The following is a 15,160-nucleotide window of genomic DNA, read 5'->3' on the forward strand; positions in this document are numbered from 1 at the left end:
GCTCAAAATTTCCATAAACCTTTTAGCTGTTATAAAGGTACCACTGACATTACCTTTGCGGCTTGAGATCACCGCCCTTACTGACTAGAATAGACATGAGCCAGATTATCTTTCATTCTTATTGTGTGGTCCAGTGGTTAAAGAAAAGGGCTTGTAACCAGGAGGTCCCCGGTTCAAATCCCACCTCAGCCACTGACTCATTGTGTGACCCTGAACAAGTCACTTAACCTCCTTGCGCTCCGTCTTTCGGGTGAGACATAGTTGTAAATGACTCTGCAGCTGATGCATAGTTCACACACCCTAGTCTCTGTAAGTCGCCTTGGATAATGGCGTCTGCTAAATAAACAAATAATAATAATATTATCAAAGCTGATCTACCTTCATGTGTCCTCTGTAGATGCACAACAGAGTCTATTCAGTTGGTCTTAGGCAGATCTTAGTACCATCATAATTTAAATCATTAAAAGAACAATACTTCTTAGAAAACTAACAGTATGTGTGAGTATGTTAAATGCATTTTTTATATTTAAACTAAACTATAGGTTTAAACCGGGGCAGTGTTTAGACACAGTTTGGATCAATTAAATAAACTTCAGCATCGTTACAGACACAAACCAACAAACCCTTCTGTAAAACATACTGCAGAGCTTGCCTAAAAAACACCCAAACAACTGGAGTTATTTATTAACGCAGGGCTGTAATAAAGCAGGTTTTGAGTCTCCTGTTTACCATTTTCAGGAATGTTCATTTAACCCTTTCCTGCCTAAATAGAACAACCATATACGGGCGTGGATATGACCCCTTTGTGTTTTAGCACTTGCAGTGTGGCAACCATAAATCAGAATTTAAAACCCCAAATATCCACAGAACCGCCTTACTAGCTGTTTCCAATGATATCATGTATTTTGTTGTGGAATGTATTGCATTTTTTTATATATCATTAAAAAAATCATTTTAAAACTGGTACTTTTGACCCCTTTCTAAGTTATACATAGAAAAAATATTAGGATGCTACAGTTGCAAATTAAAAAATCAGATTTCAGATATCTTCTACTGTTGAGAAGTGACAAGATTTTGTCCCAGCCATGGTCTGTACAACAAAATGCCAGAAAACAGCCTTATTTTCTAAGCAAAGTATCACAAAGTACGCAAAACTAAATATTTAAAACCTTTAAAACTTGAAAATGTATGAATAAATACAATTTAAAAATGCAGTTGTTTTTTTGAAATTATTCAATAACTTTGCATTATGAAGAGAAAAATCATATTTATATACAAACGTTTTAGAATTCAATATAACCATGAATAGCAAATACAAAAATAAAAGTCTATAGAAAAATGAGCTTCCCTGTTGTCCCTCTCCCCTACCCCTCATCACTTTATCATTAAAGTAGTCCTAGTTGTGTGTAGTCTTTTCCATTTCCATTTCCACAACTGTTTGTTTCTTTCATGGTAAGCTTTTGTTTTCTGCCCTTTTACTGTTGGGACCAGATGGTTGTGGAGATCTGGGGGCAGGTCCTGCCTTCATAAACTTGAACTTCAACAAGCTGGACATTGTCAGACTCATCATCTCTCTGCCAACTTTTAACTTTGGTGGGAAATTCAGACGAGAGACTGGGGCCAGGCGAAAAGGAGCACTGAAGTGATACCAGTACTTCTGACTGGAACATGCAATATGTCCTGTGTAATGGATATCCTCCTAGCAACTGGTGAGTTAATTGCATCAGCCTAAGACATGTACTTACCTCTCGATTACAGAACTTGCTCTTTAGTTGAATGGTAAGAAGTTAATCTTTTAACCGTGAGTTTATCCCTTGCTTCTCATTTCAATTCAAAGGGCTGAGATGCCAACCAATACTCATTCAACCAAAGAGCAAGCTCTGTGGTCGAGTGGTAAGTACATGTCTTATTAACTCATCAGCCAGTAGGAGGAGATCCAATATACCTGTTCGGATTAATCTTTTTCAAAGGTATGCCTACATTTTTACATGAAGCAAACATGTCACTATGAACAGTGATGCCACAGTTGTCACTAGTAGGTTGTTCAAGGATAGGGCGAGTGGTGGTATAATTATAAAAACAAACATGTTAGCAAAACCTTTTTCAAGAGGTTTTTTTGTTGCAGTTGTCAAGGTACCTTGTGAACAGGCTGGCTGTAGGGTGATGTCAGGCCAGAAAGAATCACACAAGCAGGCAGTACTGGGGTTGAAACTGAGCCACAATGGCTGCTCTCAGTACGTTTATTAAACAAACAAAAATAAAAGGTTGAACAAAACTGAACACAGCACTTTGGGCCAAAATAAATAGACGAACAAAACGACAAAACAGTAAACAGACAAACAAACACGGTGAGTCAAAGCAACTAATATTTACTTTTTCCTTCGTTTAGTTTTTTAATTCTCTCCTCTCTCCACACTCGTTTTCCACACACCGAGTGAGCAAAACACGCATCTATATATTATTAATTATTCACTTGAATCAAAACACGTGAACTAATTTGAGCAATCCCGTGCTCACATACTTTATCTGCACGTGAAGTGATTATGCATCCCCGTGCCTAAATACAACTACATATTTTAAATCACTCATGCTACACAGACCCATTTATATCCTGTGCACCAATACCTATACACCAACATTAACACACCACACACAACACATAACACATAACACACACATGGGCGGGGCACACTGCCACAAACCTAAAAAAGCATTCCTCAAAGGTTTGTGACCAGGCCCTCTTGCAGTCTGAAGTGGAGGTCTCTTATCCGCTGCCTCTCCATGACCATTGCCTGGGGGAACGAGTCGTAATTCCCCTCCTGATAAGAGATAAAAAGTACCAGCATAAGTGCCTTTTCACCTGGACTGATATCATTGAGCCACTTACTCATCAAGTTTTAAACCACAAAGCTTGTTTCTGTCTTTTTTTTCGTAACAGTTGCCCATTTTCTAAGAGCAATAAGACCATGCAGGGTGGTCCGGCGTTGGGCCTCATACGCCCTTGGGCGGTGTGGTATTGCCCAATACCACCCACCCTGTTGGGTCTCATAGCTTACTTAAAGCACTTGACTCGAGTGACGCATCTGCCGTACTCGTGCTGCCCTCCTTTACGAATAATCAGTGCCCTCTACCTGTTGAGAGGCTGAATTCCAGACCGAAACCCCCTTGACTTAACACATAGCTGAATTCGTTAACTTAGCAGATAACCAACTGATTGATGAGAGACGTTTCTTTGCGGTGCACACGCATTGGCAGCAGTGCCTGTTAGGTGCCTTCTTGTCAGAGTGGCAGTCGTATACCGTTTACAGGTTTTATCTGCAAGCAGCACATTCATGGCTACTTTGCTCCAGACAAATGTGTTTTTACTATTGTTTTTGCCACTGTATGTTTACATTTTGAAAGTAGATTGGGGTTTTTCGATGCTATGGAGTTATTTAGCCATTTCATGTTAAAACTGCCATTAAGATACTAAAGCAATGGTTCAGAAGAAAGGGGAAACTTGAGCAAAGCAAATGTAAGGAAATCGAAGGTTAATCTTGCAGACATATCAATAGACACTGAAGGAATATTTGTGGGGTGAATTATAAACAATTTGGGAGGAATTCACACACTGATAAAAGGGCATTGTTTTTGAACAGTATTCACACGCTATGGTCAGGAAGCACTGCTAGTTCCATTAACAAAATAATTATTTGCTGCACAATACTAGGAATTAACCGTTTCACTGCCACATGTGTTTTCCTCTAATCCGTCAACTCATCTCTGACACCATTTGAACTGTTTTTTGGTATTCATGATTTGTTGACTATATTTACAGTTGAGAAATGGTAACACTGAAATACTGTAGGCCTTTACAGGTTTTAAATAGCTGCTTAATTGCCATCTCATGCAGCTAGAGTAGGGAACCTTATTGTTGCAATGTTGGTAAAATATGTTAAGGCACAATTGCATCTTGCAAAAGCATGTCCTGCTAATCATTGCTGATGAAGGTCAGGGAAGAATGACATACCACAAGTAAAACTGCTTACAGGTACAGTTCAAATACATTCTACCACAAAGCGCCTGTGCAAGAGAAGAAGAGTCATTGTCTGATACAGCGGTACAAAAAGGTTTTGGTTAATGCAATGTTTAAACAAGTCAAGACTTCTCTTGAGTTCAAAACTGGTTATACGTTCTGAAAGAGTTATCAAATTTATGTGTGTGAGGGACCCTGAGCAAGAGGTAATGTTTGAAAACAAGTGGGCCTTGTCAAGCGGAATGTACAGTACAACATCGGGATGGCATCACCTCTTATCAGTAGTTCACTGACTGAGCACAGTTAAAATCATCTGCTAATCATTGTGATAACATGTCATGTCATGGTACACTATACCTATAAAAGCTGGGTGGTAGTAGGGACAGTATGTAGTTTGCACAACTTTTGGCTATATATATATATATATATATATATATATATATATATAACTGTAATTTAGGGAAGCCAGTATCACACAGTTCCACATTCACTTTCCACATGTATTTGTAACAGAGCCATTATATGGCCACATACCTTTGTGTAGTTTTACAGTCACTTATAATATCTGTGTGACCCGTGGTCAGCGGAAACTAGATGAGCTACTGCGTACTGGTCTATTTTCCCTAATTTTCCCTTATTATTATTATTATTATTATTATTATTATTATTATTATTATTATTATTATTATATCTACATTGTTTCTACATTATTATTTTTTTATTTTATCTGTTGTATTGCAAAATAACATAATAATGTTTTTTTTTTTATATAGATGCTTTATTAAAAAAAAAAGTTCATTTTTAAGTATTTATTCTGTTGAGTGTTTAGTCTTTCTTTCTATTTATCTGTGAGCTGTTTGGTATCTATAGTCCTTGGTGGGACTGTACTATCTCTACCATCAGCGCTGACATTATAATCAGGCTTGGGTTCATTTAAATACGTAATTTGAAACATGCCAGTAACTCAGACAGCAATATTAATCCTGATGTTGGTTGGTTTGGATATTCTCGTAACACTGTCTGTTTTAATGCATAACCCCTGATTTATTTTATAACTCAACTGAACATTTTCTCCATCCAAGTACAACCGTGACAAGTTGTTATTTTGAATAAGGATTGGTGATTAAAGGAAGTACACAAACTGTCAGCAGTTGTGAGGTCAGGAAGGTGTCATTTAAAAAAAACCGTCAAAGTACAAAGTACAATTTACTCTAAACTAAACATGAATCGCTTTCAAATTGACTTTATCCAGCATTTAGGTTCAATTCAATTAACCTTTTTTTGTGAAAAGATGCATTCAGTCTGTACACATGCAGCATGTTTCACAGACACGATAGCAGGAGTCCTGGACTACCTGAATTCACATTGGCTAGTCCATAAATGGAGCAAACAACGTGTAAAATCAGTTGAAACTCTCCTGGAAGCTGTAACAAGAACATTGGGGTCTAATTTAGAAATAGAAGCATGTTAATACCGCTGTCCTAAAATTTAAATGCAGGTATAATGAAGCACTTTAGTTTACCAAGGTAAATTTGCATGGCAGTTTTTCCATGCATTTACCATAGTTTATCATGGTTTTACATATCATTTACCATACTTGACCTCTTTACAATGCTAAACTGTACTTTACAACACTTTGCAATGCTTTTACTAAGGGATTGAGGTTTATTGTGTTCAATTACGGGGTTAAGCACAAGGCTGGAAGAAAGACCTTGTCAAACCCCATTGTGACAGAATGGAGCTGCAGAATACCATGTAGCAGGCTTGGCAGGGAAAAGGTTAATGCCAAGGCATCAAAGTGGAACCGTGTGTGAAGTCATTAATTGGAAGGTCCTTTTATGATGAACACGGCCCTGTAATTACCGCTGCATTAAAGTGTACTGAGAGCTTAGTCACTGGGAGAGCTTGGTGTTTATTCGTTTGTTATAAATAAACATGTACAGAACCACTTAACCTCCAAGTCTGTATGAAGCAGACTTTCTCATCTTGATGTTTTCTCTATTGCTATATCTGTGATCTTGTTTGTGTTGTTTTCTCCAAGATAAACAAATGGACTGAGAGCTTCCTGGGTAGTTTGTGAAAAATACTTAACCCCTGCTCCTGCATCACAGCGGTGCAAAAAATAGTAACTTACACTGACCAAAAAACAGCAGTTTAACTGTGATAAAAAACCATATATATATATATTGTAACCAGGCAGGGGGTTACAATGATTCCTGGTAGAAACAGACTTAACCCCATCCCTGCCAACCTTACATCCCCCCACACACTATTTACACCAGCAGGGCTTCTGCCCTGCCACACTAAGCTATATCAGTATGTACGTATTTATATTCACATATCTTTGCTCATAAATCAGTTTTAACCAGTGATCAGGTGAGCAACTGGTCTTCCTGTGAACATTTCTTTTCAACACCACAGCGTCCGAAAGGTGAATCAAAGAAAAATAGAAGTGACCAAGGATTGCAAACACATTTCTTTAATCTAATGTAGTTCCACATATGTTTAAAATGAAAATAAATGTTTGCTGTAACATTATTATTTAGTCCTTTAGCAGACGTTTTATCCAAAGCGACTTTCAGAGACTTAAAGTGAACTATGTATCACAACTGCTGCTGCAGAGTCACTTACAACAGGACCTCGATCTTACGTCTCATCATTTGTTTCTTTCCAAACTGCACATTAGAGACCTATATATGAATCCATATATTAATGGTTACTGTTCCATGGCTTGATGTCTTGCAATCTGATTAGCTAAAAACAGTCCTTAATTCTTGGTGACCCCTTTCAGAACCCCCGGTGTTCACTCAGCCTCTTGCAGACTGCACTGTGGACGAAGGAAGTGACATCGCTCTTCAGGGTGTTATCACAGGAACGCAACCCATTCACATTTCCTGGCTTCATAATGGTAAGAAGAGCCTCTGAAACCATGTTAATGTTATACTGCCATCCTCACACTCAGGGCTCTTTGCTAACACTGCCTGATGTCTGTCTTATATTATACTTACCATCAAGGGTCTCTGTTAAAACACTAAAGCCTTAACCAAAAACATAATATCAATATTGTTCATCCATAAATCTAAAATGAAAAAGTAGCCTCAGATTACATTTTCAAAATGTCCATGGCAGGCCAGACCCCTAATGCACAGACCATTGTATATCTTTCAGATACATTTCATACTGAACATTGTGCAGAGCTATATGCTAACACTTTGCAAATTGCTACTACCTTCTAGACCAGAGATGGCCAACCCTGGTCCTGGAGAGCCACAATCCAGCAGATTTTATAAGTAACCCTTAATCATCACTTTCTAAAGACCTGGAACAATTTAATTTTGACTAGTTAAGCAGTACTTTTTTTCAATGTAAATAGTAATTTGTTCAATTAAGTAATTTAGAGATAATTTGTGGCAAAAACCTGAACACCATGCAGCTCTCATGGACCACAGCTGACCACTCCTGATTTAATTGACAAATGAACTTGCTAAATTGATCAACAACTTACATTCTTCAGAAATTGATGATTTAAGGGTTGCCTATACAACCTGCTGGACTGTGGCTCTCCAGGACCAGGGTTGGCCACCCCTGTTGTAGACTATGGAGATACATTACCAAGATCTGAGAGAAGGAGAAAGAAAGTACTTTTAAAACCATGTGGCTATTTGTAAATCAGCGAAGGGGGCTGGATAATTACTTTCTGAAACTTCAGCAAACATTGCTTGGTGTCATTTTTTAAATTTTGAGCTTGAATGAACATTGTCATTTGAGAAATATAGCTACTATAGGCTTCAGCCTCTGTGTTCATCTACTGACCCGTGCTCAGGTGCCTTTGGGAATTGATTATAGTAACTCCCTTCTTCATACTAGCACACTTCAGTTGGTCAAAATGAATGCAAACCCAATATTACCCATTGACATAAATTAGTTCCACATCCTTTCTCCAGGTGAAACTGTCCAGTTTGGCCAACCCTTCTTCCAGGGAAGTGAGGCACGCCTGGTGGTGAAGGAATGCCTGCCTGAAGATGCTGGTGCCTACACCTGTGTGGCAGAGAACAGAGCTGGCAAAACATCGAGCAGTGCGGCTGTGTGTGTGAGAGGTACATCTACGAAAATACTGTAAGAAGGGGATGCAATTTGGCCATTCAATACTCATCTGGTTCCTAGTAGCTGACTGATCTCAAAACTTAGTCCAATCTGGTTTTTAAGAATCCCAATGATTCAGCATGAACAGCATGACTAGGTATCCCATTCCATACCCTCACCACTCTCTGTGTGAAGAACTGTCTCTTTTGTTGTATCTTATGTTTCTTTTTGATTCTGCCTCAACAACATGAATAGGTAGCCCATTCTATACCCCCACCAGCTCCCTGTGTAAAGAGTCTCATACACTGTCCAAAGTCTGCCTCCACTTAATTTCCAACTGTGTCCCCTGGTCCTGGTTTCTGTGCTGCGCTTAATAAAGTATGATTTAGTCTTAACTTTGTCAGTTCCTTTGAAGATTGTAAAGACTTCACTCACCCCCCATTCTTCTTTGTTCCAGGCTAAATAAATGTGGTTCCTGCAACCTATCTTTGTAGCTCATCATTTAAGCCTTGAGTTTGTTTGCTCTTCATTGGACTCTCTCCAGGACCACAATGTCCTTCTGGTAATGTGGTGACCAGAACTGAAAACAGAGACTGAATTCTATTCTGATCACCATATTACAATGTCTCCCAGCTAAAATGAAAACTTAATCTAATAAGAAAAACAGGAAATGTCAGCATCTGCGAAGGAAGCTTCTGCACATTAAAAGAACAAAAGACAACATGAAGAAATAAACAACATAACTGAGATGAGCTGTTTTATCCTTCTGAACTCCTTCCCACATTTTGTTATTTAACGACAGACTTTGAAAGTATCTGCACGGACCGAAGCATGAAGATAAAGTGTGCGGCTGTGAACGGCAGGTCAAAGGACAGCAGCCCAGTCTCAGCAGCACTGCCCCAGGCCTCTGGGAACAACAGGGGAGAGAGGGGCCACAGGCACCGCGAAGGTAAGACATGGTTTAGAAGAAGCTGATTACAAACATACACTCCCCACACAACCTCCTGGATGCTTATTTATCACTTAACTAAATCCCACAGCACCCACACTCATGTTGCTGGCAGCTGGAGCAGGTCTAGATTAAATTATTGAAAGTACCTGAATCTGGAGATGTTTCTGTCAGACTGTTATTGAGTAATTATATGTTACTACAGTACACAGAATACCTTGTATGGCACTTGCAAAGATATATACAGAAAAAGTAGCTGGATAACCATCTGTTCTTTAAAGATTAGGATCAGTGTTATGCGCTAACATCCAAGAATTAAAAAACAAAAACAGACCACAGGCTGGTTCCATAGACCCCGATTAGCACAAGTCTTGGACAACCTAATGCTACTTTAGCTACGGTAGTCCAAGATTAGTGCTAATCATTTTGTGTTGAGAAATCATACTGATTTTGATTAGCCTGCCAACACTCTGAACACCTGTTCACCTGAATATTAAAAAGCATGCCTTCCCTGGAGTATTCACATCTCTTACACTAGTAAGATCCTGTGAAGGGTATTGTATTTGCTCAGCCTCTGGATCTGAAGTGATCCTTTTTTAGATCCTTGATATTCTTAAGAAAATGTGTTTACCTACAGACTTTGAAACCGTTGGCATGGACAGAAGCAGAAAAATACAGGCACCTGCTGTAGACGGCATCACAGAACAGAGAGGCAGGTCAAAAGCTTCAGCAGCACCGCCCCAGGCCCCTGAGAACAGCAGAGTGCGCAGTGGAGAGCCGGGCCGCAGCCACATTACAGGTAGGACAGGGTTTAGTCCAAACTATATCCCATAATCAAATGTTTACCATACTTCATAATCATCACATAGATACCATTTATTACAAATTCTGTGTTGTGGGCATTTGCCCTGAATTACGTAATAATCAGGTAGACAAGATGATCAGTTGAGTAAGTTGTAAGCTGTAAGATGAGCGAGCTGAAACCTGTCTTCATAACTTTGAACCCTGCAGTTCACCTGGAGGCAAGGAGTGCGGCTTGTTATGTTGCAAACAAGCATCAGGGACAAACATCCTCCTCCACACCTGCAAATACAAAACTAGAGCAATCAGTGTCATGACAAAGTAATCAACATGGCCTTCACCCACGTACAGCCAGTTTGACATTTTGACATACAAACAGGTTGATTATGATGGCCATATTCACAAAGCATTTAGTTTGCAATTTTAGTTTTTGACAAAACAAAAATCAAATTGCTGATATTGCAGAACTAGGGGCATGTATGAGCTCTTATATTAATCGTCTGAATTATTTGAAGATTTTAAAGGGCATGTTTTCATTTTATTAGAACAAATAGTAAATGCTTTATGGGCTTGATACTCCTAATAACTATAGAATGTCCCAACCAAATCTCAGTTTGTATTACATTTTCGATTCCAAATGATAATTGTACCTATTTCTTTTCAACTATCTTTCAAAGTGTCATTTACATACCCCAGAATAACTTGGTCACAATGCAGAGGATACAAGAGGGGAATTCTGTAGATCAAGAATCATAATTTTATACTAAAAAGTAGCAGCATGTTTCAGTCAAAGAAGTATCAGAATGAGAGCTATCAGCTGGGGGATCTATTAGCACATGGTTACATTGTTAACAACTTTGTCCAAGAAGCAATTAGCCTACCAAATCCTCAGCCAATGATTATTCAGTAACAGCCAGCTGCTGCCCAAACCAATTCAACTGGTTTCAGTGTTACTGTGAAGTCTGTTTTCACAGGTCCTGTCACACCAAAGAGGAAGCCAACTTCAAGTTCAGGTAATTGTCACTTTGTTTTCTTAAAAGTTTTTTTTAAACAAAGCCTGAGTGGAAATGTAAATACCATGTGCTGTTTTGAAGATGAAGCAGGTTAATGTTGTTTCAGTAATACATGTGATAAAGTAATAGCCTGCCATTTTCAGGGGAAATTTAAACCTAGGCCAGAAGGCATGTAATATTATGCTCAAGTGGAAACAGGATTTCATTAGAACAATGAAAGAAGCAGAAGTGAAAATAAAAACGGTCAACTAAAATGAAAGTCTGCATTTGTACATGCTTGAAATAATCCTGCTTGCAATAAAACTAAGAAGCATGTTAGATTTCAAAAGACATGTAAAGACAGTTTTCAAAAAACATAATGGAATGTTGCTTTTGGATAAACCATTCCAAGTATGTAAACATGAAAAAATGTAGTGCTTATCAGAAACTGATGTACATGCCTTTGGCTTCAGTTTAAGTTTAGTATCAGTTTGACTGCATGGTTGCTGTTCTAAATGGTGTCCACTGCTGTGTCTGCAGCACCATGCCATCACCTGAGTTCTTTGTTTTTGCTGAATCACCCCCAGTTGTCAGGCAGGTTTTATTGTTAACTACATGAATACATATTTGTATGTGGAGACCCGCAGGCCCAAGTAACATAACATAAATATATTTGTGGTTATGTATCCTGATAGTACTGTTCAAAAAAATATTACCTCCCTTGACTGTATTTCCTTATTTGTTAATATTAGTTTTCTGTTAGTTGATTGTCAGATAAATGGGTTTAAAATTGTTTATAGGCATTCTTTATGTCAACAGTACTTTTAATAGTTTATAGATTACCATAAATTAACTAACTAATGTAAAAAAAAAAAAAATCAACAGCATGTTCTACAAACAAATTCTCCATTGAGAACTCCAACTAGGGTCACTGTCTTAACAAATAGTAGTTGTGACTTGGAAGACTGATGTTCTCTATTGGGGAAATTGAGAACATCAACAACTAACCCTTGAATGTCTATCTGCTTGTGCAGGTTTTACAAAGAGTTGTGAATCGGCTCTGTAAGTTAGCACACATAACTGTAGGAGTTACTTCATATACAACAAAATGTACAGGAACCAAAAGAATATAAAGGACTATTATTCCTAATTGCTCATTTTGAGATGCTGCCTTAAATATTTCCAACAGACATGCACTGCGATCCTGGTGTACTGCTTGGGAACTAAAGCCATTGCAATCTACTAGATGGCTCTGTGTCTGCATCCGTGCCATGTGTTAAATCTGTTTTTCAGTGTCATTTTATTTGACATTTTGGAGTACAATTTGACATGATCCGAGAATGCCGTGCTCTGTGCAGCCCTCTAACGCTGGGGGTCCTTGTTTCCCAGACTCCCCTCTGCGGCTGCTGGACCTGCAGACTCAGGTGGAGGTGAGGGTTGGAGAGCAAGCAGAGCTGAGTTGTCGGTTTGACGCTAGACTCCCTGTCGCCGCCTGCTGGATACAACAGAAACAAAAGGTACAACAAATGTTCATAGACAAAACATTCACAATGAGCTCAATTCAGTATTGCATAAATAAATATTGTACATGCTGTATTCTTTTGTGCTTTACAATTTTTTAAAATCATGCTTAATATAGAAATAATTCAATGACAAAGTTTCGACGAAGTCTTTTTCACTATCTTCAAGTCAAGACTTCTAGTCCAACATTTGTCATTGATCACTGATCTTTTTTAAAAAAAAAAATATTTTTATGTTTTCAAGTATTTTGCATTAATGCTATTGTTTTGCTTTTGTATAATACATTTCTTTACTGCATCCACTTTGGATGCACCATACCATTTTACAAACAACTTACTTTTATACAGACCACAAGGACAGGGAGATATGGTATTTTCCCAGGAGAAATACATGTACAATACAGAAAAGACCGTGGCCCAGATTTATAAAAGGATTGCACATATTTTACGACAGTAAAACGGGTGCCGAGGGTTCTGAATTGTTGAATGGGATTTATAAAACACACGTAATCAGGACTGGCCATCTGGCAGCTCTGGCAAATGCCAGAGGGTCGGTGCGTTAGTGGGCCGGTGATCATGAGGGGGAAAAAAAAGTAAACGTCTTTTTTGTTTGCTTTCGCTATTGTGTACTTGTTAATTAATCAAATACAAAAGACTTCAAATGACTTACTACATTAAGAACTCACCTAAAATAATGTAATAAAATACAAATTGAGGGGACTTCCCTCTCAGCAACTTTATTTAAAAAAAAAAAAAAAAAAAAAAAACACTCCCTGTTAGAAAGGTGGATAAATCAAATTAACGAAAAGTTGGAGCCGAGAAAACAAGCAGAAGATTCTAGAAGCTGAAGCACAAAAATGTGTTAAAATAACTCATTTGTTTCGTCGTCCCGGCCCTTCTCTACCATCGTAATCAACTTCAACTTGGGAATCGTGATCGTGGTGCGAATGAAATGTTAGTAAATTATATCCCTCATCCTGTGGCAGATATTCGTGTTATTGAGCAACAATTCAATTTGCAGAATTAGGTGATTTAGCGTAAAATGTGAGTGCCGATCTCTAGGAGAGCCAGCAGCAGGCTGATCCACAGGTCCTCTTTAATATTATTTTGCCTTGGCCAGTAGACGGAGCTACACATTCATAACTTGTCTGAGTGTAGTCCTTTTATTTCATGAAACAGAACGTTGGTAGAAAGAAGATAAATATAGAACAGTAGTAGTGAAGGTAGAAAGTAGGCTGATCTGTATGTTCATCGACATGTCAACTCTCCCTCACTGGAAGTGAGACTCGCACATCAGCATGCTATCTCACGCTCGCACACATTCCTAAGCTTATCTCACGCATTGTCAGTGCAGTATATAGATATAAATATTTAAAATATTTTTACTCAGGCGCTTCGAGACAACAAATATGGAAATGGGGCCTCAGGTAACCATGGAGACTACATGCCGAGGCACAGCTATTCAGCCAATTGTATTGCTATGCGGGTGCTGGCATTTAGCGTTTTAACCAATTGGCACTAAGAAATAATGTGCAAGGGCGGGCGTTCTTGTTTTCAACCTATCAGTGATCATATAAGCACAAAGCGCTGCCAGAGACCGTGTTTACTGTATTTGACGCTTTCGCTAACTGGTGTCGGGTCGCAAACTTTAAAAGTAAATTTCTAACTTTATAGAACGTCACATTTAAAACAATCGCATAAACTCTAGGTCGGACTACGCAGCGTAAACTCCAGGTGAGATTTTGTGCAAACAGCTGATCCCTACAAGAAAATATAGTTTGTTTTTATTTATACCACACCTCATTAATGCAATGGTTTCATTTGCATGGTAGTGTCTATACTGCCATTTATAAATTCTGTGGCGTGAATAGAAACTACGTTTTAATTGAAGGTGCGTATCTGTCCCAATGCCTTGAATCTCTCTTTGGGGCTGTGAATCTCTTTTAGGACAGCCAACCCTTGGCATCGCTGTCTTGCATATAAAAGCATGTTAAAATTACCTTGGATATTACCTCCTAAATGTCTGCAATAATAACATATTAGGCTACTGACATAAATAAGCAAACCCATTGTACACTGTATTCCAAATATGCCTGTAGGTCTCCTGTGGTTTCAAACTATTTTCTTGTAGGGATCAGCTGTTTGCATAAAATCTGACCTGGAGCGTATGCTTGAATCTATTCAGTCTTGAACAAAGAAGACTATGCGGTGATCTGATTCAAGCATTCAAAATCCTAAAAGGTATAGACAATGTCGACCCAGGGGACTTTTTTGAGCTGAAAAAAGAAACAAGTGGGTCACAAATGGAGATTAGATAAAGGGGCATTCAGAACAGAAAATAGGTGGCACTTTTTTACACAGAATTGTGAGGGTCTGGAACCAGCTCCCCAGTAATGTTGTTGAAGCTGACACCATGGGATCCTTCAAAAAGCTGCTTGATGAGATTCTGGGATCAATAAGCTACTAACAACCAAACGAGCAAGATGGGCTGAATGGGGCCTCCTCTCGTTTGTAAACTTTCTTATATTTACAGCAAACAGTAAAACAGTCCCGTCACAAGATAGCCTGTTTTTAGTTCAGTAATTGAAATTTGCTAAACGTCTTATGTAATTCTCTGTCAGAACGCAAATTCCGCATTTTATTCTTACTACGTATCGTCGCAGCCTCAACGTGAGCCAGTGCACTTTAAAACGCCAGGGCCGATGTGTAGACCCAGTCCGTACCTGCACTGAATGGCGTAAACATGCAATTAACACGTGATTTGCGATGACAATTTCTCTGTGCGCTTTAGCCCTTGATG

At 38.7% G+C, this 15,160-nt stretch overlaps 1 protein-coding gene across 2 annotated transcripts in view; it reads left to right on the forward strand.

The window, feature by feature from the left end:
- The window catches only part of mylk5 (myosin, light chain kinase 5), a 77,340-nt gene that overhangs the window by 45,179 nt on the left and 17,001 nt on the right, over positions 1-15,160 (forward strand). For both annotated transcript variants that reach the window (XM_059006593.1, XM_034055663.3), the window contains exons 9-14: positions 6,807-6,923; positions 7,960-8,112; positions 8,901-9,047; positions 9,685-9,846; positions 10,823-10,861; positions 12,230-12,357. In XM_059006593.1, coding sequence (XP_058862576.1) covers positions 6,807-6,923; positions 7,960-8,112; positions 8,901-9,047; positions 9,685-9,846; positions 10,823-10,861; positions 12,230-12,357 — 746 coding nt within the window. The remainder of the gene's footprint in view (positions 1-6,806; positions 6,924-7,959; positions 8,113-8,900; positions 9,048-9,684; positions 9,847-10,822; positions 10,862-12,229; positions 12,358-15,160) is intronic.

Source organism: Acipenser ruthenus, chromosome 33 (genome assembly GCF_902713425.1).
Source record: "Acipenser ruthenus chromosome 33, fAciRut3.2 maternal haplotype, whole genome shotgun sequence".
In the NCBI taxonomy this organism is placed as follows: domain Eukaryota; kingdom Metazoa; phylum Chordata; class Actinopteri; order Acipenseriformes; family Acipenseridae; genus Acipenser; species Acipenser ruthenus.